The sequence below is a fragment of the Dipodomys merriami genome, unplaced genomic scaffold (assembly GCF_024711535.1).
Source record: "Dipodomys merriami isolate MVZ:Mamm:240054 unplaced genomic scaffold, mDipMer1.0.p SCAF_34, whole genome shotgun sequence".
NCBI classification, from domain to species: domain Eukaryota; kingdom Metazoa; phylum Chordata; class Mammalia; order Rodentia; family Heteromyidae; genus Dipodomys; species Dipodomys merriami.
The window spans coordinates 14233861-14260216 of record NW_027204937.1 but is presented as its reverse complement, the minus strand read 5'-3'; the positions used below and the strand labels follow the sequence as shown (position 1 = coordinate 14260216).

The 26356-nt window shown below is 48.0% G+C and overlaps 1 protein-coding gene across 6 annotated transcripts in view; it reads left to right on the top strand.

Moving 5' to 3' along the window:
• The window catches only part of LOC138803431 (CMP-N-acetylneuraminate-beta-1,4-galactoside alpha-2,3-sialyltransferase), a 179641-nt gene extending 155640 nt beyond the window's left edge, over window positions 1–24001 (top strand). For 5 of the 6 annotated variants that reach the window (XM_069987432.1, XM_069987428.1, XM_069987431.1 and 2 more), the window contains 5 exons: window positions 441–536; window positions 800–986; window positions 18264–18410; window positions 18618–18764; window positions 22995–24001. In XM_069987432.1, the coding sequence (XP_069843533.1) occupies window positions 441–536; window positions 800–986; window positions 18264–18410; window positions 18618–18764; window positions 22995–23084 (667 nt within the window). In that variant the 3' untranslated portion in view covers window positions 23085–24001. The remainder of the gene's footprint in view (window positions 1–440; window positions 537–799; window positions 987–18263; window positions 18411–18617; window positions 18765–22994) is intronic. The other variant, XM_069987433.1, reaches the window with a different exon arrangement.
• The last annotated feature ends 2355 nt before the right edge of the window (window positions 24002–26356 follow it).

Genomic DNA, 26356 nt, shown 5'->3' with positions numbered 1-26356 from the left:
AGACGTAGGGTCAGGTGGGAAAAGCAAAAGGAACAGCCCCTTTCATAGCTGCTAGGGAGCCAAGGGGCATCTGAGGTGAAAAGCTGAGTCTCCAGTCCTCTTCATCTGTTCTTGCTTTCCTGGCAGAGCCTCAAGCCTGTCCCTGTCCCCCGACGGACACTTGGGTAACCTTTACCTTAGGATACCATCTCACAGTTGCCTTGTCCTCATTTCCCAGCTTGATTCCTGGGCCATTCCATACCCACATTTTCCTGAGGGAGGGAGTGTCACAGGGTAGGGATGTCAGAACCGCAGAACCCAGCTTCCCTTAGTATGGCTCTGACCTCCTTTAGAAATGTTGCTGGGATCCTTGGTCCTGACCAAGCACATGGGGTCAAGGGACAAAGGGAAAGAGGCCTGGTGGTCAGCTATACACAGGCCTTTATTCTCTGTCCTCGCAGCCTCCGCTGCCGCCGCTGCATCATCGTGGGCAATGGAGGTGTCCTTGCCAACAAGTCTCTGGGGTCACGAATTGATGACTATGACATTGTGGTCAGGTGAGCTTCCCAAAATAACACCTTAGGCACCTGCATGTCCTGCCCCAAAACCAGGAGCTACAAGCCTATTGAGAAACTGTCTGTTCATCTGGCCACCTAGGCTGGAAGTCAACAGAAGCCTCAAGAAGACTGGGTTGGAGGTTTTTAAAATGGAAAACTAGGTGACCTAGATTCCCATTCTCTGCACTTGGGGTATTTTGGGGTTGTGGTGCCTCCCTGAACATAGATGCAAGGCAAGCTTTGACTGGGCCTGCTCTCTGTAGACTGAACTCTGCACCAGTGAAGGGCTTTGAGAAGGACGTGGGCAGCAAAACAACCCTGCGCATCACATATCCTGAGGGCGCCATGCAGAGGCCTGAGCAATATGAGCGTGATTCTCTCTTTGTCCTCGCTGGCTTCAAGTGGCAAGACTTCAAGTGGCTGAAGTACATCGTCTACAAGGAGAGAGTGGTGAGCTCCCTTGGCATCATCACCTTCTTGCCCTGGGGCCTTGCTGCCAACTCCCCAGCTACCAAGGCAGATCTCATGGACCCCACAAAGAAAAAGTAGGAACCTTCAAAAGAAGCATTAATGACCCAAAACTGAAAGACTCAAGTAGAGCAACAAGAAGATGCCAGGGTCCCAGGCCAGGCTTCATGAGCTTCATGTCTGTTGTCTGCTATCTACCTCTAGATGCCCCAAAGGCAGGCTTTTGCTCAGGCTTCTCTAGCCAGACCACAGAAGTCCCAGGGCTCTTCAGTGACCTGAGAGCTCCAGGGAAGGAAAGGCCAGTTTCAGTATTCTCCCAGTATTCACACTCTCCTTCCATGTACCCACCACCTATGAAGTAGGTCTCTTACTCTGGTCTGAGGTCCCTCCCTTTTTCTTAGCCAGGGGAGTAAGGCCTTATTGGGGCCCTGAGGCCGTTCTGTAAGAACCACAGACCCCCCCAACTTGAGGGTGCCAACTCCCAAACTTATGTCTGAGCCTCTGTCTGCTTTGTACTTTTACCACTGACCACCACTAGGTCTGATTCTGCTCTTCAGGTATAATCAGATTCTCCATTTACTGTTTTAGGCAGGCAAGCAAGCACCTGGGACCATTTCTTTAGGGAGCATATGTATGTAGCAGAATAGGGTCAGACTGCTTATTAGTTGACTACCCACTGGGTCATCTCCTGAGATTTCCATAGCTTGGGGCCTACAGGGACATCTGCCAACTTGTCTGGGTCCATCCTCCATCTCCTCCCCTCCAGCTGTGGACCAACCCCCTCCCCAGGGAGGGTTGCTGTGGAGTGAGCTCAGACCATTTATTTTTGCAGTACTCAAGCATCTAACCAGAGATTGATGACAGATGGCCCTCTGCATGCAGTAAGAAGCTGGTTGTTTTTTCTGGAGATTTAGAGACAAGTTGAGAGTCAGAACAACTTAACCTGCCTGTGAGGGTCTCCATACAATTTGATTTAAGTCCACAGATCTTTCCCAAAGCAAGGCTAAGTACAGGCAGTGTCATATAGCTAACAAGCAAAACAGAAATTAGCTAGAAATTCATGTAGGTAGGATAATGGGAAGGGAGCCCCCACCTTAGAACTACGCTAAATGAGGCAGCTGAATTGTGCTGGGTTCAGCCCAGCTCTCCAGAGAGAAGGAAAGGGCCAAGCAGCAAGGTGGTCAGGTAGCATTAGCCAACCTGAGGTGATCTACTGTCCACACCAGAGAAAATGGGACTAAGGGAGCACTCCTCTGTACTCAGAACCCTAGAACCTGACACACCAATGTCCCCACTCTTTTGTTTGCCTTGAGCGCAATTGAATTTTGGCTCCAGGTAGGTACTTTGAAGAGATATGGGAGGACATTGGGTCTGCCTTGGTCAACCCCAGGGGCTCTGGAGGCTGCTTTCTTACCTGGACCCTCTATCCTACCCACACACCCTTTCTGTACCCATGGATACCTGTTAAAGCCCCAAGCCTCCCTTGGGCAAGAGATAATAGAGGACAGAGCACTGATCCCATTGGATTTTTCTCCCTCACTACCCCGTTACTGTTTGGAATTGGCTTGAATACCAGACCCTGCTTCCTTCTAGGCAGACTGGCAAAATCCAGGCAGTCCAAACAAAGAGGGCAGGCCAGAGGTGAGTCAGGGCCAGCCAGGTAAGTACTGTTACTTGTTCCTTCAAGAAGAACCAGGGTCAGTCAAGTGAAGTCAAAATACTTATAGTTCATCCATTGGAGAAAGAAAGCAAGAAAGAAGAAAAGGAGGAAGCAAGCCATCTAGAGTCAGAGAAAGCAAATAGCAGGACCTTGCTACACCAGGAAATCTGTTGGCCCAACCTTGGCCTTTGAGGCCCAGGTGGATGTGAGCCAAGTTGACTTTCCAGGCCCCTCCTGTCTGGTTCCGTCACAGGGCCCAGACACAGACTTGTCCTGCCTCTGGCTGCTGGCCAGCTCTACACCTGTCTGGAATCTTACCTGTAGAATTCTGGCAGAAGGCAGCTCTGTCCTGGAGCCAAGGCCTGGATGAGCAGGGCAGACACAGGTATTAGCCTTTAGTCACAGCTGCTTGCTATGTGAACAATACCCTATAACATATACCTTCCTGGTAGCCAGGAATCCTGGTGAGTTGTGGGAAAAGAGGAGATGTGGCACAGGAAATGAAACACCCTGAAGAGGACTGGCTATATTTGCTTATCCAAGTGGGAGCTCTGTTCTTCACCAGTTACAACTATTTGGTTCCCTGATTCACTGAACACAGATAACTCCGCACAGGTTACCAAAAGACCATTTATCTTCCTGGTCCCAGGACCCTTCACTAAGCCAGCAAGCAGATGAAGAAGTCCCAACAGTCCATGTTCTCCAGAGCACCAGTGTATGAGCAAGTAGGGAAGTGAGGCCAGGAGGAAGAGAGGAACAGGGACATGGGGGAGGAAGGGTGGCCGTATGTAAGTCCCTAGTGGGGGGTCCTCAGTCCCCATGAAACTTCTCAGATGCAGGTCTGTAGCTGACCCCATCTACTCAATTCCTTGCTCGTCTGTCATTAGTGAGGTACTGGTATTACCCTGGTCCCTGGAAATTCTCAAATTCATCACTGCTTCTGACCTATAGTCTCTCCTGGGGGCAGGCTGAGAAGGACAGGAGAAATCCTCCTGGAGAGAACTGCTAACCTGAGCCTGAAGAAAGTATTAGGACTGAGTCATGTGGGTGTTATAAGCAAAAGAACAATATGCACAGAGGCCCAGAGAGGCTATGCTCCCTTGAAGACATTATTGGTAATATTGTGTGGACAGAACAGAATACAATGCCAGCGATATGTCAATGTGTGCTGTCAAATTTCCCAGCTGCTGCAGTCTTTACATCTTCCTTCTGGGTCTAGATGAAAGCCATGAATGCCTATCCACTATACAGAGGAAGGGTTCTTGGGCCTGGAGAGGACAGAACATGTGAAAGAAAGAGCTCTAATCCAGTTACTCAGGCCACAGCCTCCTGTCTCTGTCAGCATCTCCTGCTATGCCCCAGAATGCCTGATAACCAGGCATCCTCACACTGAAACTTGAAAGCTGGCTTCTGCTGAGCAGTCCTTTGTGGGCTAGGTTAGTGTGGCTGTGGTCCTGCCCTGCAGGGGCCAGGGAAGGGTGAGGGCTGGGGTTGGCCCATGTACAGTCAACACAAGCTCGAGCTTCTAGCTCCTGGAAGGTCTAGGGAAAAAAGAAGGGCAGGATCACAGAGGCCAATCAGGGCCTCACATTCATACTTGGGGGGTGAAGTTTCTGAATTTGGGAACAATTACATTTTTTAAGAGGGGAAATCAAGTCAGGTACAATAGTTCATACTTATAATCCTAGTTTTTAGGAGGCACAGACAGGAAGATTGTGAGTTCAAGGCAAGCCAGGGCTATAAAGCAAGATTCTATCTAAAAAAATAATAAATTTTTTTTTGTCAGTAGTGGGGCCTGAACTCTGGGTCTGAGCTGTCCCTCAGCTCTTCAGCTCAAGGCTAGCACTCTACCACTTGAGCCATAGTGCCACTGCTGGCTTTTTCTGCTTATGTGGTGCTGAGGAAGTGAACCCAGGGACTCATGCATGCAAGGCAAGTACTCTACTACTGAGCCACCTTCTCAACCCCTATCTCAAATTTTTAAAGAATTAATAAGAATAAATAAGGGTTTTTTTTTGTTTTGTTTGCTTGCTTGTTTGTTTTTGCCAATCCTGGGGCTTGAACTCAGGGCCTGCATGCTATCTCTGAGCCTCTCTGCTCAAGGCTAGCACTCTACCTCTTGAGTCAAAGCACCACTTTCATCTTTTTCTGAGTAGTTTATTGGAGATGAGTCTCATGGACTTTCCTGCCTGGGCTTGCTTTGAACCATGATCCTCAGATCTCAGCTTCTTGAGTAACTAGGATTACAGGCATGAACCCCTAGCACCTGACTAATTTTTTTTTTAAAGGAGAAACGGCTTGGAAGGTGGCTCAGCATAGTAGAGTGCTTGCCTCTCATGCATGAGGCCCTGGGTTCAATTCCTCAGCACCACATAAACAGAAAAGGCCAGAAGTGGCACTGTGACTCAAGTGGTAGAGCGCTAGCCTTGAGCTGAAGAGCTCAGGGACAGTGCCCAGGCCTAGAGTTCAAGACCCCCAACCAACAAAGAGAGAGAGAGCTTAAGCTGTGGAGTCATGCAGACTTGGGTTTAAATTTAGACTTGTCACTTACTAGTTGAATTACCTTAGGCAAATCACCTTCCCCTTAGATTGAGTCCCACTACAATAATAGTGTACTACTCATCTTTTAACGTTGATGTAGAAATTAAGATGAAAAAGAGAAGTACCTAGCACAGAGGACAAGTACATTCTCTAAGGCATTTGCTAATGCTTTTTCCTTTTCATTATTGGTAGTGGTATAGTTATTAGAGAAAGAATTCGTTGCATTGGGGAATGAAACATTTTCTGTATAGGCTTTAGGACCTGCCCTATGTGGTAACATAAAAGCAGGAGCCAGAGGCTGGGAAGGTGGCTCAGTGGTAGAGTGCTTGCCTTGCATGCCTGAGGCCCTGGGTTCGATTCCTCAGCACCACATAAGCAAAAAGAAAAAAGCCGGAAGTGGTGCTGTGGCTCAAGTGGTAGAGCGCTAGCCTTGAGCTGAAGAGCTGAGGGACAGTGCCCAGGCCCAGAGTTCAGGCCCCACGACTGGACCAAAAAAAAAAAAAAAAGCAGGAGCCAGAGGCCAAGCCTAGAGGAGGTGAAGTCAAAAGCCCCTAGCAGATGGCAGGAGACAAGGGCAAACAGGGCTACTAGGTCCCAGAATGTGAGGCCTTACTGGAGCAGGCCCAAGCTGGGGATTGGATGTCCATCTGCACTTGAGCCTCTACTCTGTTCAGGTCCAAAGACTTCCTGGAAGAAGTCTAGCCTCAGCACCAACTCACCCCTGGGACATTCTAATCAGGGCCCACATGTAGTCTAGTCTACATATCCTGTGGTCACAGGCCCCATCTCATCTCTCCATATCGCTGCCGTGAACTCTCTTGGGAGAGCATTTCCTTTGTAGCCATCACTCCCATGCTTTATGTTCCCTGTGAACACCAGGAGGACTTTATGGTCCCTACCATGGCATATGCATTAGCCATCCTTTTCTGCAAATAGATATGCCTATGAGTAGCCAGGCAAGGTGACTCTTATCTCATAATCCTAGCTACTTAGAAGGTAAAGATAGAAGGATCATTGTTCAATACCAGCCTGGGGAAAAAGGAGTTTGTGAGGAGCTGGGAAGGTGGCTCAGTGGTAGAGCGCTTGCCTTGCATGCCTGAGGCCCTGGGTTCGATTCCTCAGCACCACATAAGCAAAAAGAAAAAAGCCAGAAGTGGCACTGTGGCTCAAGTGGTAGAGCGCTAGCCTTGAGCTGAAGAGCTGAGGGACAGCACCCAGGCCCAGAGTTCAGGCCCCACGACCGGACCCAAAAAAAAGTAGTTTGTGAGACAGCATGTCAACCAATAGCTGGGTGCAGTGGTATGTCTCCTTGAACTCCAAAAGTATAGGGAAGCCTACGTAACAGAATTGAGGCCCAGGGTTGCCTGGGCACACAGCAAGATCCTACCAAAAAAAAACAAACAAATGAAAAAAAAAACACTGCAAAAAGGACAAGAGCTATGGATCAAGTGGTAGAGCACCTGCCTAGCAATCACAGGCCAGTTCAATCCTCACTACCAACAAAAAGAAAAAAAAAAGCCAGGCACTATAATTATGGCTAAAGATCTCAGCCTCTTGAAGCCACAGGAAGACCTTGAGATTCTTAGTAAACTGCTAAAAAAAAAAAAAAAAAAAAAAAAGCTGTAAGTGGAGCTATGGTTCAAGTAATAGAGTATTAGCCTTGAGTAAAAGGTCAGAGACCATGCCTAGGCCCTGAGTTCAAGCCTCAGGACCAGAACCCCCCCCCCCCAAAAAAAAAAGAAAAGAGAAGGAAAAAATCATGTAATCACTACTTTCTACTCTTCATCACTGTAATCTCTTGGTCACTGTGCCTCTTAGTTTTTAATCTTTTCCTCTTCCTTTTCCTGCTTCTCTTCCCATTCCTCCTGGGAATAAGGGACCTGACTTGGATCATTTCAGCAGCATCGTAGCTCCTTTCCTCCAGTCAGGTCTCTCTCTAGTCCATGTGATTGATTTATTCTCTTGCTTAATAGTTGCCCATTGTGTAGATGAAGAGGTTTTCTATGTTCCTACTACCTGAAGCAGCAATGTCACTTGAAAACATCATTTGGGGAGGGCTCACTATAGAATTTCTGAATGAGAAGCTTGGGGATGGGAGCAGCAGTCTGGTTTAGCAAGGACTTCCCACTTCCTTGTACCCAACAGGTGTATTTTACTCTGGGTACCTTGCTTAACACCTCCTTGTTGGGCCTACTCCCCTTTGCAGGACTTTGTTTTAGTCCTCTTACAAGCCCCGGGGCTGGGAGATGGGAGGGAACTGGAGCAGTCTCTTATCTCTACAAGCTTCTTCAGCAGTGTTTGAAGAATACTTGGCATATCTAAATAAATAAGTATGGAAACTGAGATCTAGAGTGAGGCAGTAACTTCTAGAGAAGGTAGAGTGCCAGCCCAAATTCTGGGGTTCTGTCACGTCTCTTTCCTCTTAACAAAGCTACCTCCTACTTTCATTTCCCTGGGAGATGAATCTATTGGAATAATCTTTTTTTTTGTCTCTCCTGGGAATTTCTTTCCTCTTTGCCAGGTTTCATTTTATTTCTGCAGTTCCAAGATGATCCTCCTTGATAAAGAAATGGAAAGTAAACAGTGCTCTGCCTCTCTGAGCTGTCTGTCGGCATCACACAGTCCGCCTGGCCGTCTCTTCTCTTTGTTCTTTGCTTTTTCCAAATATAGCTTTCAAAAAGGTTTTTTGAGGAAGTGGCGCTGTAGCTCAAGTGGTAGTGCGCTCGCCTTGAGCTGAAGAGCTGAGGGACAGCGCCCAGGCCCAGCGTTCAAGCCCCACGACCGACCAAAAACAAAAACAAAAAAAAAAAAAAAGGTTTTTTGACCCTCTCTTCATAAAAATAAATCCCAAATAGACTAAAAAGTAAAGTGTAAAAATATAACGAAAGGAAATTTTGAGCAAAATAGGATACCATATTCTAAGAGGGAAAGAGATTTCTAAGGCACAAAAGTACTAGAATAAATTAAATTTGCTAACATATATAAATTTAAACCAGCAAACACTATTGTACTATACAATTTGAAACTTATTATTTAGAAAACATAATAGACAACTAGACACTGGTGGCTTACACCTATAATCCTAACTACTCATAAGGCTAAGATCTGAGGATCACGGTTCAAAGTCAGTCTCCATAAACAAAGCTGTAAGACTCTTAATTCCAATTAATCAGTAAAAAGCTGGAATTGGAGGTATAGCTCAACAGTGCAGCATAATTCCAACCCTGTAGAAAAAAGTTCAGTGATAATGTAAGGTCCAGAGTTGAAGCCCCAAAACTAGTACAAAAAAAAAAAAAAAACAAGCGCTGGTGGCTCATGCCTCTGTAATTCTAGCTATTCAGGAGGCTGAGATCTGAGGATCATGGTCAAAGCCAGCCCAGGGAGGAAAGAACCTAAGACTCTTATCTCCAATAAACCACCAGAAAACCAGAAGTGGCGCTGTGGCTCAAGTGGTAGAGTGCTTGCCTTGAGCTGAAGAGCTGAGGGACAGTGCCCAGGCCTAGAGTTCAAGCCCCATGACTGACTAAAAAAAAAGAGAGAGAGAGAAAATTTGACAAATGGCTGTTATGAAAGTCATCGAGACAACCATTAGAACCCAGTAGCTAAGGAGCAAGAGATGAACAAATCATATAGGAAGAAAATAGAGTAAACTGCCTCAGAGATGTGATCTGCCCACTTGAAGACATGCATGGTGACAACAGGGTGCCATTTGTTGCACAGTTCCAAAAAACTGCTTAAATACAGGGCTGGGAATATATCTCAATGGTAGAACACTTCCCTAGTATGCCCTGTATTATAAAAACACCAGAAGAAAACAACAGATAGATAGATAGATAGAATTATCAGTACAAAGAACCATCATCCAAAGGAAGCTCCACCTTCTTAGAACTGGATTCAGTGTTAGAAACGGAAACCAGGCTCTTCTGCTGGTATAGCTGCCTGTAACACTGCTGGAAGAATTGAATCAGGACAATGAACACCCAAGACTTGCCACTCCATGCTTGTCTGCAAAGCCACAGGACCAAGAGTAACTGTCAGGGAGAGCAATAGGGTCTTAAACAAAGGAAATGATGCCAGTTTTTGTCAGAAGAGTTCAACCACCATCTCTTGGCTTCCTGAATATTTACAGAAAACCAGGTAGTGATGGCTCATGTCTATAATGCTAGTTACTCAGGAGGCTGAGGCCTGAAAATCATTGTTTGAAGACAGCCTTGGCAGGAAACTCCATGAGACTTATCTCCAATTAACTACCTAAAAGCTGGAAGTAGAGCTATGGCTCAAGTGGTAAAGCACCAGCACCAGCTAAGGGACAGTAACCAGGCCTTGAGTTCAAGCCCTAGTACCAGCACACAAGGAAGGGAGAAAGAGGGAGGAAGAAGAGGAAGGGAAAAAAAAAAAAAGAAAGATAGGGCTGGGAAGGTGGCTCAGTGGTAGGGTGCTTGCCTTGCATGCATGAGGCCTGGGGTTCAATTCCTCAACACCACATAAGCAGACAAAGCCAGAAGTGGTGCTATCGTTCAAGTGGTAGAGCACTAGCCTTGAGCTGAAGAGGTGAGGGACAGTGCCCAGGCCCAGAATTCAGGCCCCATGACTGGCCAAAACAAACAAAAAGAAAAAGGAAAGAAAGATAAACAATACTAAGTTCAGGCCCTAATTAGGCTGCTTTACAGGGTCCAACCTCTTTTCCCCCATTTTTATAGTACTGGAATTTGAACCCAGGGCTTTATTCTTGGTAGGTAAGTGCTCTATTACTTGAGCCATGCATTTAGCCCTCCAGCCCAATTGTAGAAGTTGGCCAGCTGAACGTGAATGTTTCAGCCACAGAGAACAGCATTGGCAAAGTGTGGGCTTTAGTGGCCCATGCTTGTAACCCTAGCTACTCAGGAGGCTGAGATCTGAGGAGCATGGTTGAAGCTAGTACAGGCAGGAAAGTCCATGCAGATCTTTTCTCCAATTAATCACCAGAAACCAGTAGTGGTGATGTGGCTCAAAATGGTAGAATACTAGTCTTGAGCAAAAACGCTCAAGGACAATGGCCCAGGCCCTGAGTTCAAACCCCACAACTGCCCCCCCCCCACAAAAAAGATAGTGAAATATAAGATAATAAAGTATATAAGTTGGGGTAACATGGGAATAACATGGGCAGAGATGTCTGCTCTGGCCCTCCTCTGGCCACTCTTTTGTCATGGAATGACATGCAAGGTCAAGGAAAAAATGCTCACTCCAGGCCTGTCTACCCTTGTGAGGCTATTACGAGATTCTGGACACTTCCAAATCTTTCACCTTACCATTTTTTATCCATCCTTCTATCTTCCAACTCTTTCCAACTCTGCCCACCTTTTAGCCCCAGGAGAGCTCTTTGCAGAGGCTATGAGTAGAGCTTGGATATGAAGATGTGAGGTTAAGGAGTCTACGTATATGCATACTTCTAACAGTGGGAGGAGTCATGGGCAGAAAGTAGGCTGTGGCCAACTCTCCCTACTCTACCTTGGTCCTATACAGGTCTCAGGTCAGAATTCTAAAGTCTAACCCAGCTCATTCATACATATATATATATATATATATATATATATAGCTAATCCTGGGCTTGGACTCAGGGCCTGAGCCTCTGTGTTCAAGGCTAGTACTCTAACACTTGAGCCACAGCTCTACTTCTGGCTTTTTCTGGATAGTTTATTGGAGATAAGAATATCTCAGACTTTTCTGCCCAGCTGGCTTCAAACCAAGATCTTCAGATCTCAGCCTCCTGAGTAGCTAGGATTATAGGCATGAGCCTCCTAGTCATTTTTAAAGAAGCTTAGATTATATTTTATTTAGTAGCTTAATAACTTCATTTACAACCCAGATATCTGCAATCTTTTTGGGTGCGTGTGTGTATGCTGGTACTGGGGCTTGAACTGAGGGCCTGTGAACTGAGGGCCTGTGCACTCTCCCTTAGCTTTTCACTCAAGGCAGTCAAGGCTGACATTGAGCTACATTTATAGCTTTTTGCTGGTTAATTAGAGGCAAGAATCTCACAGATTTCTCTACTGGGGCTGGTTTTGAACAATGATCCTCAGCCTCCTGAGTAGCTAGGATTACAGGTGTGAGCCACCCTGGAACCAGCCTGGATTCTTTTTTTGTTTGTTTGTTTGTTTGTTTGTTTTTTGGGTCCGGTCGTGGGGCCTGAACTCTGGGCCTGGGCGCTGTCCCTCAGCTCTTCAGCTCAAGGCTAGCGCTCTACCACTTGAGCCACAGTGCCACTTCCGGCTTTTTTCTTTTTGCTTATGTGGTGCTGAGGAATCGAACCCAGGGCCTCAGGCATGCAAGGCAAGTGCTCTACCACTGAGCCACCTTCCCAGCCCCCAGCCTGGATTCTTAATTAAGACCAAGAGTTTTAAGTTTTAGACATTTGATATTTGAACACCTAGTTGTAATTTTGTCCTTGCCTCCACATGGATATGGTGTTGTTGCTGGTTTATAGTGGGGAGAAGGAAGAGGGTTGTAAGCCAGCGTCAGTCACATCAGGGAGCTTGGATGTTATCCTAAGACTAATAATAGCAGAAACTAACAAGAGCTGACTTGGAGCCAAACACTTTATATGCATGACTTTAGCTGTCAGGACATAAAACCATGATAAAGTTGGAGCTAGTATCATTACCTTTATTCTATAGGTGAGGATAATGAAACTTAGAAAGCATGAAGAACTGCCTGAGGGCACAGTTGTTGGGGTGCCAAGGTTCAGACTCAGACCTATACTCTTAGCTGTCAGTGCAGACTGTCTCTGAGGGCAGTAGAGAGCCACTGAGGACTATAAACCTGAGAGCGTCAAGGTCAGACCCACGCAAGGAAGGCAAGATAGAGGGACCTCAGGAAAGCTGGTGGTCTATCCTAAGACTAGCAGTAAACAATACGAAGAGTGAATATATCTGCCCTATTCATGGCCACAGAAAGTCAGCCTTGGTCATATCTGTCCCCCAGGCCCATTCAGGGACAGAATCCTTCTGAGGAACCTGGCATATATTTTCTTCCTTTCCTTCTACACCTTCCCCTACTCTTACCCCTGGCTGTTTTGACAAGAACAGAACAGGATGCTGGCTGATCCACACAGAGGAGCAGGTCCATGCTTGACTGAGGCAGAGACATTCCTGGAGAAGGAGGGAGTGACAAGGAATGCAGCCTTCAGCTTCCTTGAGGAGAGGTGTGACCCTTCAGGGTCAGCAACATTGACTGGCCTAACGAGCCTCCCAGTGGTGTTCAGTTGGTGAGAAAAAGGAAATGTGAGAGACCTGAGGCCACATTGGAACTTGCAGCCTTATGGCATAGGACTGGCAGTGTTACTTAGTAGCAGGAAGGCCTCCAGTACCCACTGCCTACCTATAGGAGCCAAATGGAAAACCGGATTCCCCTCCTCAAGGGTCTGGATGTGTTCAGGTGTGGCCCCATATAGGTGTGAATCTGTGCTGGCCTTTCTGTGGTGGCTAACATCACCTACCACACTCCCTGCTTCAGTCTCTGAGCTTCTGCAAGACTCAGTCATAATAGGTAAGATTTATTGAGCTCTCACTGAGTACCAAATACTGTGCTAGATGCTATAAAACATACGGCATCTATGAGGCTGGAGGTTTAGCCCAGTGGAAGGGCGCCCGCCTGGCACGCAAGGCCCTGGGTTCTGTCTTCAGCCCGGGGGGGGGGGGGGGGGGGGAGACATACAGCATCTCATGTAATCCCTTCAATTCTCTGGGAAGTCAGTCTTTGTCATCTCAATTTCATGTAAGAGGAACTTGAGACTTAAAAGATATGGCATGAACCAGATGCCAGTGGTTCACACTTGTAATCCTAGCTACTCAGGAGGCTGAGATCTGAGGATCAAGGTTTGAAGTCAGCCTGGGCAGACACATCTAAGGTTCTTACCTCTCATTAACCAGCAAAAAGCCAGAAGTGGGGGGTGTGGCACAATGTGTAGAATGAGCAAGCACCTGATGCAAGTCTCTGCATGTATGTATGTGTAAGAAACTTTCACCTCATGCCATAAGCAAGACACATTCTACGTCCTCAAGTCAAACTAGTCATTTCTCCTTCCAGGAAAGATTAAAGATGAGAAGAGTCAGGAGGCTGCCCCTCCCCACTAGAGCTTTCTTCAGATTCCTAAAGAGATTTGAGATAATAAGCTAATTTCCTCCAGTTTCAACTAGTGGTTAAATATGAGCCCTTTGTTATGGGAAGGCCAAGAATGTTTGTTTCGGTGAGGAGGCCCCATATGGGAAGAGCCAGGTTCCAGAGTTAAATGTAACACTCATGGCTGTGTGTGCATCTTGGCAAGTTCCCTCCATAAAATGGGTGGCAGGGCACCGAGTGACCTCTGACTCGCCTTAGAGTTCTTGCAAGGCAGGGGAGGGGTGTCCCTTATTCTTTATTCCAAGCCCTCTAGTTCCTGAGGTGGAAAGTAAAAATGACAGAAATGGTGTCTTGGAGCTAGGACAACCTGGTTTCAATTAGGCTCAGACACTTGCAGGCTGGGTGACTGAACATGTCTCATTTGAACCTATGAAGTGTATGAAAGGAAGAGACATACATAATGCCTGTGAAACCAGCCTCAAGCCTCACACAGCCCTTAGCAGTACCTATTCCTTCTCTCCTTGCTTCTCCTGAGCAGCCATTGTGCTGTCTTCCTTGGTGTGTGGGGGCATGCGTAGGCAGGAGCCCCAGGCAGTGAACTGTCGGAGCCTGCCAGGCTCTGCAGAAGGGATGAAGCTGTGCTATGCTTAACATGGGCTGGCACCTGCCACTCCTGGACATCTATCCAAGGCTGGCCACACCTCAAAAGGTGCTTCTCCCCAGTGCTGCCTAAGGGTTTGGTCATTGCTCTCCCTGCCCCCTCCCCCCCATTCCCACTGCATTCTGCTACCCCTACCTTTACCTCACACACACCCATTTTTCCAGACACCCTTAGAAGGGATATGGCAGCAACCCGAACTGGTACCTGCTCGCTCAGTCTGATGGGCTGAGGTCCAAGTTAGCCCCAAGGGCCTATCCTTTGAGCTGACCCATGGAGAACAGAAAGTATCTGCCAGAGAAAGATGTTACCATGGAGATGGACAACACATGGAGGGAGTGGCTAGGGCCCTGTAGAGGCAGAAGCAGAGAAGACAAAGAGGTCCTGACTAGTGGGAAACTGTTTACTGCTCCTGAGGCTAGTGAGGGAACATGGAGCCTCAGATAGATGTCATGTCCCCTCAGTAACCACTCCCTGCCCCTGCAAGGCTGGGCCCTGGGCTACAGAAACAGTAGCCTAGCCTTGTGGTGTACAGGAGCATAGTATACCACTGATGTACACACAACCTGAAGAACATTGTTTAGTTCTCACAGTAAGCCACAAGTAATAGTAATAGTGCTCCTGTTTGTCCATAAGGCAACTACTATGTACCCAGCCCAAGGTCTCCACACAATAATGATGGGAACTAAAGCTGCATCCCAGGACTAAGGATCTTAACTCCCTATTTCATCATCTCAAAAAGGTTCGTGTTCACTTATACCTTAGACTATTTTGTTTTAGGTCAGGAAAAAGAGCAAGAGGCAGAGGTTAGCTAGGATAGAGAGGGAGGGTATTAGAGAAGGAAATATCCGGGGCTGGGGGTTTAGCCCAGCGGAAGGGTGCCCGCCCGGCGCGCACAAGGCCCTGGGTTCGGTCCTCAGCCCTGGGGGGGAAAAAAAAACAAAAGCTACAAAAGACCAAAAAAAAACAAGGCAACGGAGAAGGAAATATCCTCCTGCATTAGCCTCCCCTGGACCTCAGATTACACACCCCCATGTCAGGATTTTTTTCTTTTCTTTTTTTAAAAATTTTTTTGGGGTCCGGTCATGAGGCCTGAACTCTGTGCCTGGGCGCTGTCCCTCAGCTCTTCAGCTCAAGGCTAGCGCTCTACCACTTGAGCCACAGCGCCACTTCTGGCTTTTTTCTTTTTGCTTATGTGGTGCTGAGGAATCGAACCCAGGGCCTCAGGCATGCAAGGCGAATCTTTTTCCTCAGGTGGCAAATCTGCATCATTTGTTTCTATCAGTGGTAGATCTGGCTCTATTATAACCTGCACTTCTATTTAACATCTTCCAATAATCTTTTTTTTTTTTTTTTGGTCATGGGACTTAAACTCTGGGCCTGGGCACTGTCCCTCAGCTCTTCAGCTCAAGGCAAGCACTCTACCACTTGAGCCACAGCACCACTTCCAATTTACTGAGGGTTTTATTGGAGATAAGAGTCTCACAGACTTTCCTACCTAGGCTGGCTTTGAACTTCAATCCTCGGATCTCAGCCTCCTGGTCCTGAGTAGCTAGGATTATAGGGGTGAGCCACTAGCACCCGGCTTCCAGTAATCTTGGGTATCATTGCTGCACTAAGCACAATTATAATACCAACACCTTTTTTTTTTTTTGGTCAGTCATGGGCCTAGGCACTGTCATTAGGCTTTTCTGCTCAGGGTTAGCATTCTACTACTTAGAGCCACAGCACCACTTCTGATTTTCTGGTGGTTAGTTGGAGATAAATATCTCAGGGCCTTTCCTGCCCAGGCTAGCTTTGAACCATAATCCTCAAATCCCAGCCTCCTGAGTAGCTAGGATTACAGCTATGACCTACCAGCATCCTGCTTAAATACCTACTTTTTAATTAAAGGGTATTAGTTTTACCTTTAATTAAAGGGTATTAGTTTTACCTTTTAATTCTTTTGGATATGTTTTATTATTGTTGTTGTTTTTGTTGGTCATGGGGCTTGAACTCTGGGCCTGAACACTGTCCCTGAGCTCTTCAGCTCAAGACGAACACTCTAGCACTTTGAGCCACAGTACCACTTCCAGTTTTCTGGTGGTTAATTGGGGATTAGAGTCTTACTTCTTTCCTGCCTGACCTGGCTTTGAACTTTGATCCTCAGATTTCAGCCTCCTGAATAAATAGGATTACACAGGTGCTCAGCTTGGATACGTTTTTTAGAATCTTTTTTTAATTGTTCTTTGTTTGTTTGTATTTGTTTTTTGCTAGTTGTGGGCCTAAACTCTGTGCCTAGGTGCTGTGCCTCAGCTCTTCAGCTCAAGGCTAGCGCTCTACCACTTGAGCCACAGCACCACTTCCAGCTTTTTCTGCTTATGTGGTGCTGAGGAATCGAACCCATGGCCTCGTGCATGCAAGGCAAGCACTCTACCACTTAGCCACCTTCCCAGCCCCTTATTGTTCTTAAAGCTTATACATTAGCTGGGCACCAGTGGCTCATACATGTAATCCTAGCTACTCAGGAGAGTGAGATCTGAGGATCATGTTTCCAAGCCAGCCTGGACAGGAAAGTCTGTGAGACTCTTTTTTTTTTTTTTTATTGTGAAAATACTGTACAGAGGGGTATATTTCTTATCAAGCATTGTTGCCTCCTCCTTTGTTCCCCCTTTCCATCCTTTCCCATCACCCCTACACACACCAGCCAAAGTTGTAAAGTTCATTTTTCAACATTACGACTTGCACATCTCATTGTTGTAATGAGCTGTGAGACTCTTATCTCCAGTTAACCACCAGAAAACCAGAAGTGGTGCTATTGCTCAAGTGGTAGAGTGTTCGCCTTGAGCTGAAGAGCTGAGGGACAGCGCCCAGACCCAGAGTTGAAGTCCCATGACTGACTCCAAAAAAAAAACTTATACTCGGTAGAGTTAGTATTGTAATTATATTTAGACTTCCCATCTAAGAATATGACATGTCACACGCATTTCTTAGATCGTCTATTGTCTCAATAAAGGATTATGGTTTTCTTCTTATAGGCCTCACAAATTTCTGAACTTTATTGCTGAGTGTTTGGCTTTGTTGTTAGACTACAAATGGGCTCTCCTATTTTTATAACTCAGTTCCTCTTAGTATACTAAACCACTCTAAGTTTAATTAATTCTTTTGTGTTTTCTGTGCAGATGATAAGTTTGCAGGAAATCACAGTTTTGTTGGAGCCCTTGGCTTTACTTAGGAGCTCAAATGTGAAAGTAGAAAAGAAGGATGGAGCTTGGAAGGTGGCTCAGTGGTTGAGTGCTTGCCTTGCATGCAAGAGGCCCTGGGTTCGATTCCTCAGCACCATATAAGCAGAAAAAGCTGGAAGTGGCACTGTGGCTCAAGTGGTAGAGTGCTATCCTTGAGCTGAAGAGCTGAGGGACAGCGCCCAGGCCCAGAGTTCAGGCTCTACTACTGACAAAAAAAAAAGAAAAAGAAAGAAAAGGGGAAGGATGGATTGACCCCAAGGTCAGGACTTCCCAGTCTAGGGCAGAGACTGGGTATTTAGGAAATGCAGAACAGAGTACTGAAGTGAATTCATTCTGGGTGGACTGGGTGACCTGAAGTGTCTGTGGGCAAGGTAAGAGGAAAGGAGAGGGTTAAAAGGAGAAGAGCCATGACCCTGGAGGTTTCAGAGTTGATACTTTTCCAGTTTGGGACCAAGATTTCTGATGGAGAAATGATCCCATTCTACAGCTAAAGATGCTGAAGTCACCAAACTCTGGTCGGTGACAGAACTAGGATCTGATCTGGGTGGTATTTTTGCTGTCCTGTGTGCTAGCTCACATTCTGTCTTTATTTTTCAGGTCTACTTTAGCAAAGTTGACTGAGTGCCAGGAGAGACAGCAGGAGGGGAAGGAGGCGAGTTCAGCAGAGCAGATAGGCGAGAGGGACAGGCTCCTGGTGGGCCCCCCAGCTGCTACCCTAGGGAGGCGGGACAGCTGGACCTTCATGTCTTCCTGTTGGGCCAAGAATCCCTTCAAACCAGAATAGCACTCCCAACAGCGTGCAGCCCCTATGCCCTGCCCTGCAGCACACTTCGTACCCTCTGTTCCACACTGGGCCAGCCAGATACTCACCCTTCACCATCACTCACCATGTCTCTGTCACACATCTCACAGCCCCTCACATGCCAGGGCCTTCCTATACCAGAGGCCCCAACCACCCTTCTGTGCCTCATCGCCCACCCATTTCTCACTTGCCTGTACACATACTGGGTTCCTTCCACTCACCTAGGACCACAGTCAGCTGTGTGCCCGGCTCATATCCTCTTACACTGTGTCTACAGAGTGCATCAGATGGCTTCTGGAAATCTGTGGCCACTCGAGTGCCCAAGGAGCCTCCAGAGATTCGCATCCTCAACCCGTATTTCATCCAAGAGGCCGCCTTCACCCTCATCGGACTACCCTTCAACAATGGCCTCATGGGCCGGGGGGTAAGACGCGTGGATTCTTGAAAGAGGGAGGAGAAGGAGGACTGGGCAGAGGTGAGGAAGGAAGAGGTGGCAGGGTGGTTGACAATCCCGGGAAGTAGTTTTGTGGGGAGGAGGGCTTAGAAATGGAGCTGAGTTAGCTCTGAGGAGCTCATGTGAGATCTCAGCCCTCCAGTGGGACTACACTCCTCCTCTCCTCTCTCTCTCCAGAACATCCCGACCCTTGGCAGTGTAGCAGTGACCATGGCACTACACGGCTGTGATGAGGTGGCTGTCGCAGGCTTTGGCTATGACATGAGCACACCCAATGCACCCCTGCACTACTATGAGACCGTGCGCATGGCAGCCATCAAAGAGGTTCGGGCCTGGGCTTGGGGGCATTCCTCGGCAGAGCCAAGGGAGGGGGCTTCCAGCACAGAGGACAGGCTCTGACTGCATGCGGACACATGAACGGTAATGGGATGAGCCAGTTGCTCTGGCTGCCCAGAACTCCAAGGCCCTGCCTACCCTTAGCTAAGCAGTCACTGTCAGTTCATGCTGCGTGCAGGACTTTGACCAACAAGATCCTATACTCCCAACCTCCCCATAAACCCACACTGCCTTTCTGGAGCTGGACTCCTGCCATGATGCCTTCTCTGCCCTTGCCCTGTACCTGGCCCCTCCTTACTGCACTCTAGCAACGTATTTGAGCCTTGGTACCAATTCACATCATCCTTTTCTATGATCCCTGCCTTCCCTCCAAGGAACATCACTTCATCCATCCCAGAAAGGGCCTCACTCCACACCTCCTCTCTGGAACCAAGCCCTGGTGCTATTTATTGCCTACAATTGCTGCCCGTACATAGGTACTCCTAAGGTGCCAGTTCTCCTGGCAGCTTTCTCCACAGTGAAGATCCCACGTAGAAACTGAACTCTCTTATACCTTAACTTCTGCCACAGCTTCCCACTGACCCCAGCCTGGAGCCTAGAGATCATGGGCAGGTGCCCTGAGCAGCTTTTCAAAGCACATCGGGAGTGGCTGGAAGAGAAATCCCTCATCAGTGCAGATCTGTATTTCTGTGAATCCAGGACTCTGGTCCTCACCAGCCCTCATTACTTCATTACTGTTAATTAGTCTCCTTACCTGCCTCCCTCCAGCTCTACCATACTTTTCTTGAGCCTCACATTTCACAAGATCCCAGACATCCTCCCTCCTCCAGTAAGAAAGCTGAAGCTGTACAAGGAGCTTGATTGGCTCCCATTTCGGGTCCTTTGTACTCCTTACTGCCACTCAGCCCTTCATCCCCCCTCCTACCTGACATGATTTCTCACAAGGTCACCAGTGGCCTAGCTCAAGGCTGCCCAATCCAGTGGACACAAGTGGACAAGTGGTCTTTTTTTTTTTTTTTTTTTTTTTTTGTCGGGCTTGAACTCTGGGCCTGGGCGCTGTCCCTGAGCTCTTCAGCTCAAGACTAGCACTCTCCCACTTGAGCCATAGCGCCACTTCCAGTTTTCTGGTGGTAAATGGAGATAAGAGTCTCACAGACTTTCCTGCTTGGACTGGCTTTGAACTTCGATCCTCAGATCTCAGCCTTCTGAGTAGCTAGGATTATAGGCATGAACTACCGGCACCTGGCTAGAACTGGTCTTTTCTGATCTCTCAGGAACAGTTGTTTCTGTCCTTGACCACTCCTTCTGCTCAGGCTTCTGAGTTAGTCATTTCTATCTCTCTTTTTTTTTTTAATTCGCCCTCCTCTCTCATTTGCCTTTTCATTTCTTGCTTTGATCTACCCCTTAAAAATCAATATTAGTTGGGCTGGGAATATGGCTTAGTGGTAGAGTGCTTGCCTAGCATGCATGAAGCCCTGGGTTCAATTCCTCAATACCATGTAAACAGAAAAGGCTAGAAGTGGTACTGTGGCTCAAGGGCGCTAGCCCTGAGCACAGACAGGCTCAGAGACAGAGCCCAGGTCCTAAATTCAAACCCCAGGACCAGAAAAAAAGATAAAGAAAAGAATCAATATTAGCTAAGGCTTTATCTTCTTACTCTAGTCTCCAAATTTACATCTCCCTCCACAGCTTCAGTTACTATATATATTTTATCAAACTTTAATATAGTTTATCTTGGTCTGTTCTGGCTATTAATGACAAAATACCATAGTCCACTTGGCTTTTAAAATCTTCAAGAAGAAATCATGTAAGATGATAAAGCATTTGAATGGTACAGTAGATGTAAAAGAAATTCAGTTTAAAGAACATTTGTTTTTACATTAAATGTTTATTTGAAATCAAATGATTTTGTACATAAAGCTCAATAATATAAAAGTTGTGTTGGTTCCTCAAAAAAAAAAAAAAATCTTCAAGAAATGTATTTCTCACAGTCCTGAGTTTGGGAGTCCAAGATCAAGGGAAGACCAACTTGGTGTATGCTGAAGGCCTCTTCCTGGCTCACTGATAGCCATCTGTGCACTACATCCATAGACACTGGACAGGGTTAGGGAGCCCTCCTAAGTCTCTCCCACAGGACACTAACACTGTGAGAAGTGGCCACTGGAGGGACCAGTGAGGCTATGACGGGATGTGGTGAGAGCAGTTCCCCTGGTATAGGTGCCATAGGGAACTGTGAGCGAAGGCATGCTAGGACTGCAGAGGCTACGTGCTAAGCATTCTCTCCTGACATGAGAAGAGAGAGAAGATGCAGAGCAGTAGCTGGAGACCAAAGCTATTCCTACAGGAATCTACCACCGGCAAAGCTAGTTAGGCTAGGGGGCTGAGAAGGTGGCTCAGTGGTAGAACACTTGCCTTGCATGCTCAAGGCCCTGGGTTCGATTCCTCAGCACCACATAAGAAAAAAGCCGGAAGTGGCGCTGTGGCTCAAGTGGTAGAATGTTAGCCTTGGGCTGAAGAGCTGAGGGACAGCGCCCAGGCCCAGAGTTCAGGCCCCACGACTGGACCCAAAAAAAAAAAAAAAAAAAAAAAAAAACTAGTTAGGCTAGAAATAGAGACCCAGTTGTGGGCTCATTGCCTGCCCAGCAAGCATCTTGCCTGTCATTTCTACATTAACAATAATAACTTCTTCTAGCAACTTTGTAATATGCAATACCTTCTTGTGAGCTATAGTCGTGTTCTCGCAACAAAAAAATTAGTTATAAAGGTGATGAATGTGTGAATTATTCTACAACATAGATATATTAAAATATTACATTGTACCCTATAAATATATGTAATTATTACTTGACAGTTATGGGAATGGTAGCATAGATCTGTAATCCCAGCATTTAGAAGGTTCAGGTAGGACAATTTTGAGTTCAAGGATAGCCTGTACTACATAACAAGACCCTGTCTCAAAATAAATAAGCCAGGTGCTCTTGGCTAATGGCAGTAATCCTAGTTACTCAGGAGGCTGAGAACTGAGGATCATGCTTCAAAGCCAGCCCAGGCAGGAAAGTCCATGAGACTCTTATCTCCAGTTAACCACCAGAAAACCAGAAGTGGTGCTGTGGCTCAAGCCACAGGGTGCTTGCCTTGAGCTGAAGAGCTCAGGGACAGCACCCAGGCTCAGAGTTCAAGACCCACAAGTGACCAAAATAAAAATAAATACATAAATAAATAATTTCTAAAAAGGGAAGATTAGCTAAACACCAGTGGTTCATACCTGTAATCCTGGCAACTCGGGATACGGAGATTTGAGGATTTCAGTTCAAAGCCAGCCTGGGCAGGAAAGTCCATAGTCTATCAGACTCCCATTAAACACCAAAACACACATACATACACACAAAAACCTAAAAGTGGCTCAAGTAGTAGTGTGTTAGCCTTGAGCAGAAAAGCTCAAGGACAGCATCCAGGCACAGGGCACACAGAGAGAAGGGGGAAGAGGGAGGGAGAGACAGAGAGATTAGGCTCTGTTCCTCAAGCTCCCTAGTTCCTGTGATGTGAGAAGCAGAATTTCATCAGTTGCCCTAGGCCTAGAGAGATTGCATCAGGTCAGAGAATGATTCCACACCCCCTTGTTGTTGGATTTGAGTGACTCACCTGCTTTCCCTTAGGGTGTTTAGAACCAAAGTACTGCCAGCAGAGCTGTGGGTAGGAGTGTGAGGAAACAAGATCCTTCCTGAGACCTAGAGGACTGGGAATCTTAGACAACCTAAGACTTGGAAGAAGTCAGGGCACAGTTCTGCTGTGATGATAGTGAGGGACTAAGGGTTATCCTGCATCTTAAGAAGTAAGGACAGGGCTGGGAATGTGGCTTAGTGGTAGAGTGCTTGCCTAGCATGCATGAAGCCCTGGGTTCCATTCATCAGTACCACATAAACAGAAAATGCCAGAAGTAGAGCTGTGGCTCAAGTGGTAGAGCAAAAGAAGCCCAAGGACAGCACCCAGGCCGAGTTCAAGCCCCATGACTGACAAAAAAGAAGAAGTAAGGACAGATAGGGCATCCTGCAGCAGGGTCATCCTGATTTGTAGGCACAACAGATGACAAGTGTGTACCTGCAGGCTTCCACAATCACAGAGCTTCTAAGGGTGGTGACTTGAAGAGGCTGACAGGGCTCTGTCCCAGCAGCCACCTGGACTGCCTACATAATCACATCTCTGTCTCTTCCCTTCCAGTCCTGGACACATAACATCCAGCGAGAGAAAGAGTTTCTGCGGAAGCTAGTGAAAGCACGTGTCATCACTGACCTAAGCAGTGGCATCTGAGTGGACCCAGCATTTGACCATAGAGGCTCAAGCTCCACCAGGAGAAAGGAACAGCCATCCGTGCCTGAGTCTTCAGACCCAGAGAAGGACAGTGCCAAGGGGCCCCAGGAGCAGTGAAGCCTTGGCAAAGCAGCCAGAGCTATGTCTGTTCAAGGCCAGCCTCAGAGACCAGCTCTTGGTCTCTTAGTCTGGGTCTGTGAAGCCAGAGGGCCAGGAGGCCCCGGATGTGCCCAGCAGGCTCAGCATGCAGGAAGTGGGACACAAGGCCGCATGGCTGCTGCTGGAATCATTTCTCTAAATCAGTGTTTGATGTATTATCATTTCGTGAATTTGGGTAGGGGGAGGGGAGGGATAATTTATTTTTAAATAAGGTTGGAAATGTCAAGATTGGGCCATTTGCCTTGCAGAAAGAGGCCCTCTAGAGGGCTCATCAGGCAGTGGTACTAGTGAGCTCTCAAGGGTAGGAGTGCCATGTCCAGCCTGTGCCCCACTCAGGAGCCACAAGGAGGTGGGCAGCTTCTCATGCCAGCACCTTCCAGCCCATGATGTTGTTTGGCCTCCCTTGGGAAGAAGATAGGTTTGCCCACTCACCAGCCCCCATGATGTCCCACAGGGAAACCCTGGAACCATCCCTTGGAGCCAACAAAATAGAGCAGAACTTTGTCAGGCTCAGGAAGGGAGGCCCAGCTCAGCCTGATGGGAATGGCTCTCCCCTACTAGCTGTATTGATCAGAGGACATTGCCCCTGGACTGACCAACTTGTCAGTTGTTCTGGGTTTCCACAATGAGACTGTCAGGTCCTTGGGTTCTGCCTTTAACCTGAACCAGAAAGGAAGTGAGACCCAAGGACCTTAACCAGACTGGAAGCCATGCCAGAGAACCCTCACGGAAGCAATAAAGCTCTTCCCTGAACCTGGCCTTCTTTTCCTTTCTCTGACTCTTCTGGAAGAAACAGGAACCAGAGCCTCCGCAACTCTGCTAAACTCAAGGGCCTTATCTCCAGCCAGATTCCTGGCTCTCTTTCACATCTCATATTAAGTGCAGGACCTGGTTGCCACATAGAGGTCTCTAGAGCATCTCCCTATCTACCATAGCTCTGTATCCTCTGCCTGAAGACAGACCAGCCGGAAGCCCTGGCACAGAGAGGCCCATAGACATGCCCCACCTCCACCATTATCACATAGGCATGCACTGCCCCTCAATACCCCCGTACACACACACACCAAACAAGAAGGTACACAGCCCATCCCTGTGCATCCCCTGGAGAATTTTAGAAAAGATAGTCCACCCTCACCTTAGAGCTCTAGCAATTGACCTCTCATCCTGTACCTGTGGCCAAGGGAGTTGGCCCTGTGACAGTAAGTGAGGTCTCAGACACAGTGCCATTGTAAATCCCAGAATTGATGGAGCCCTTGGTCTCCCCACTGGTAAACCTCGAGATAAAAAGACGTAGCTGTCCTAGTCACCAGTCATTCTGGATACTGTGCTTTTATGGTTTGTCCTCAGGCAGAAGCCTCCTCAGCTCAGGGGAAGTAAGACCCTGACAGTGACAAGCAAATTCAGGAATACCTCCCATACTCTGCTGGAAATGGTCCCTCTTTCACAACTCAAAGGTACCAGCTCCTACCTGGCTGGTTCTATTAGAATTTTGCAGGGCCTAGACTGCATGATTGTTAGTAGAGATCCTGAGTTTTAAAAGCCCCAGAGAAGCTGCTCCAACTGGGCAGCTGGTTATGAGAGAGCAAGCTCTCACCAATTGGCCTCCTGCGCTAGGGAGCCTGCAAACAGCCCCGAGCAGCAGCATTTCTGTGTAGTCTGACTTCAGACTGTGGGGAGTCTTGTACAGTCCCTGGCACTGTATAAAACTCATAAAACCTATGGTTCGGAACCCTGGCTATGTACCAGAATCACCTGTGCCGATCTGGAAAACTACCTGCCCAGCCTGAGATTCTGATTCACCTCTGGGGTGGGGCCCGGATGTGGGTAGTTCTTCAAGATCCACAATGGTTCTCATGCATAGCCAGGGTACAGCTGGTCCACACACGTTCCCTGAGCACTTGTCCCCACCCACAGCTTCCAATTATGTGTCAGTTGGTCAGCAGTTCTCAGGTTGGCATCACCAACCCAACACTTTGCTCCAGGCTACAAAATTCAGCTGTTCCCAGAATATTTTCACTAGGAGAATACACGGGCCTTTCCAACTCAGCATGTAGAACATTGAACTCAAAAGCTCTGGCTCCCAAACTGTGCCTCCCCCCAGGGAGCTCTGGCTTCCAGAATGCATCTGCCCCACATGTTCACCCAGGACAACGCCCGGGCACACCTTTGCCCTTTTTACCTCTTCACCCCATCTAGCAAGGCACCAGCCAAATTTTCAAAAAGGGTATGTTGAGCTCTTAAGTTCCTTTGGTGGAGAGGGGAATACTGAGTTCAAACTAGGGTTTGAACTCGGAACCCTGAGCTCTCACTTGGCTTTTTTGCTCAAGGCAGCAGTTCTACCTCTTGAGCTCCAGTTCCCAAAAGGGTGTGTTGAAGACTGGCCTGCTCAGGCTCCATCTTGTCCCTAGCAACTCCCTAACGGTGCCTCTGTCTCCTTTGTGTCCAAGCTGTTCTCCACAGTCACCTCAGAAATGCATGTCTGACCACATTCTGCTCAGACCTCTTCAGTGGTCTGCAGCATCTTTGGGATAAAGCCAGACTCCTTGGTGGGCCCTTCAGGGCCACAGGACTCCGCTAACCCTCCAGACACCTGCTGCATTGCCGTAATCAGGCGCCTGAAATCACGCTGCCTGGCCTCGGGCTTCCCACCCGTGCCGCCTTCACTACACCGCAGAGACCGTGGCCTTGCCGGCTGCCCTCCCACTGGCTGGGGCGGCGGGACAACCAGACCCGAATCCGGAAAGCCCTAGTACACATTGGTAAAGATGGGCCGCCCGGGGAGCGGGGGTCAGATGCGCCATCTCCTGAGAGATGGGCAAGCGGGGGTCCCGGGAGCGCGGCCGTCCTGCGGGGCAGCACCCCCGTCTGCGCGGCAGCCAGCCCGGCCTGCCCTGGGCACGGGCCCCCCTACTTCGCGAGTCCACAAACTCCCTCCCAACTCCCGGTCTCCGTCCGCAGCCCGCGCTCTCCTCCCACCCGGGGGACCCAGGCCAGCCAGTGGGGGCCGGATCCGGTGGGTGAGGAGGCCAGGTGAGCCCTGAAAGGTGGGGCGGGGCGGGAGCGCCCTGGGCCCCACCCCGGGATCCGGTGACGCCGGCGCTGGAATTTGACAC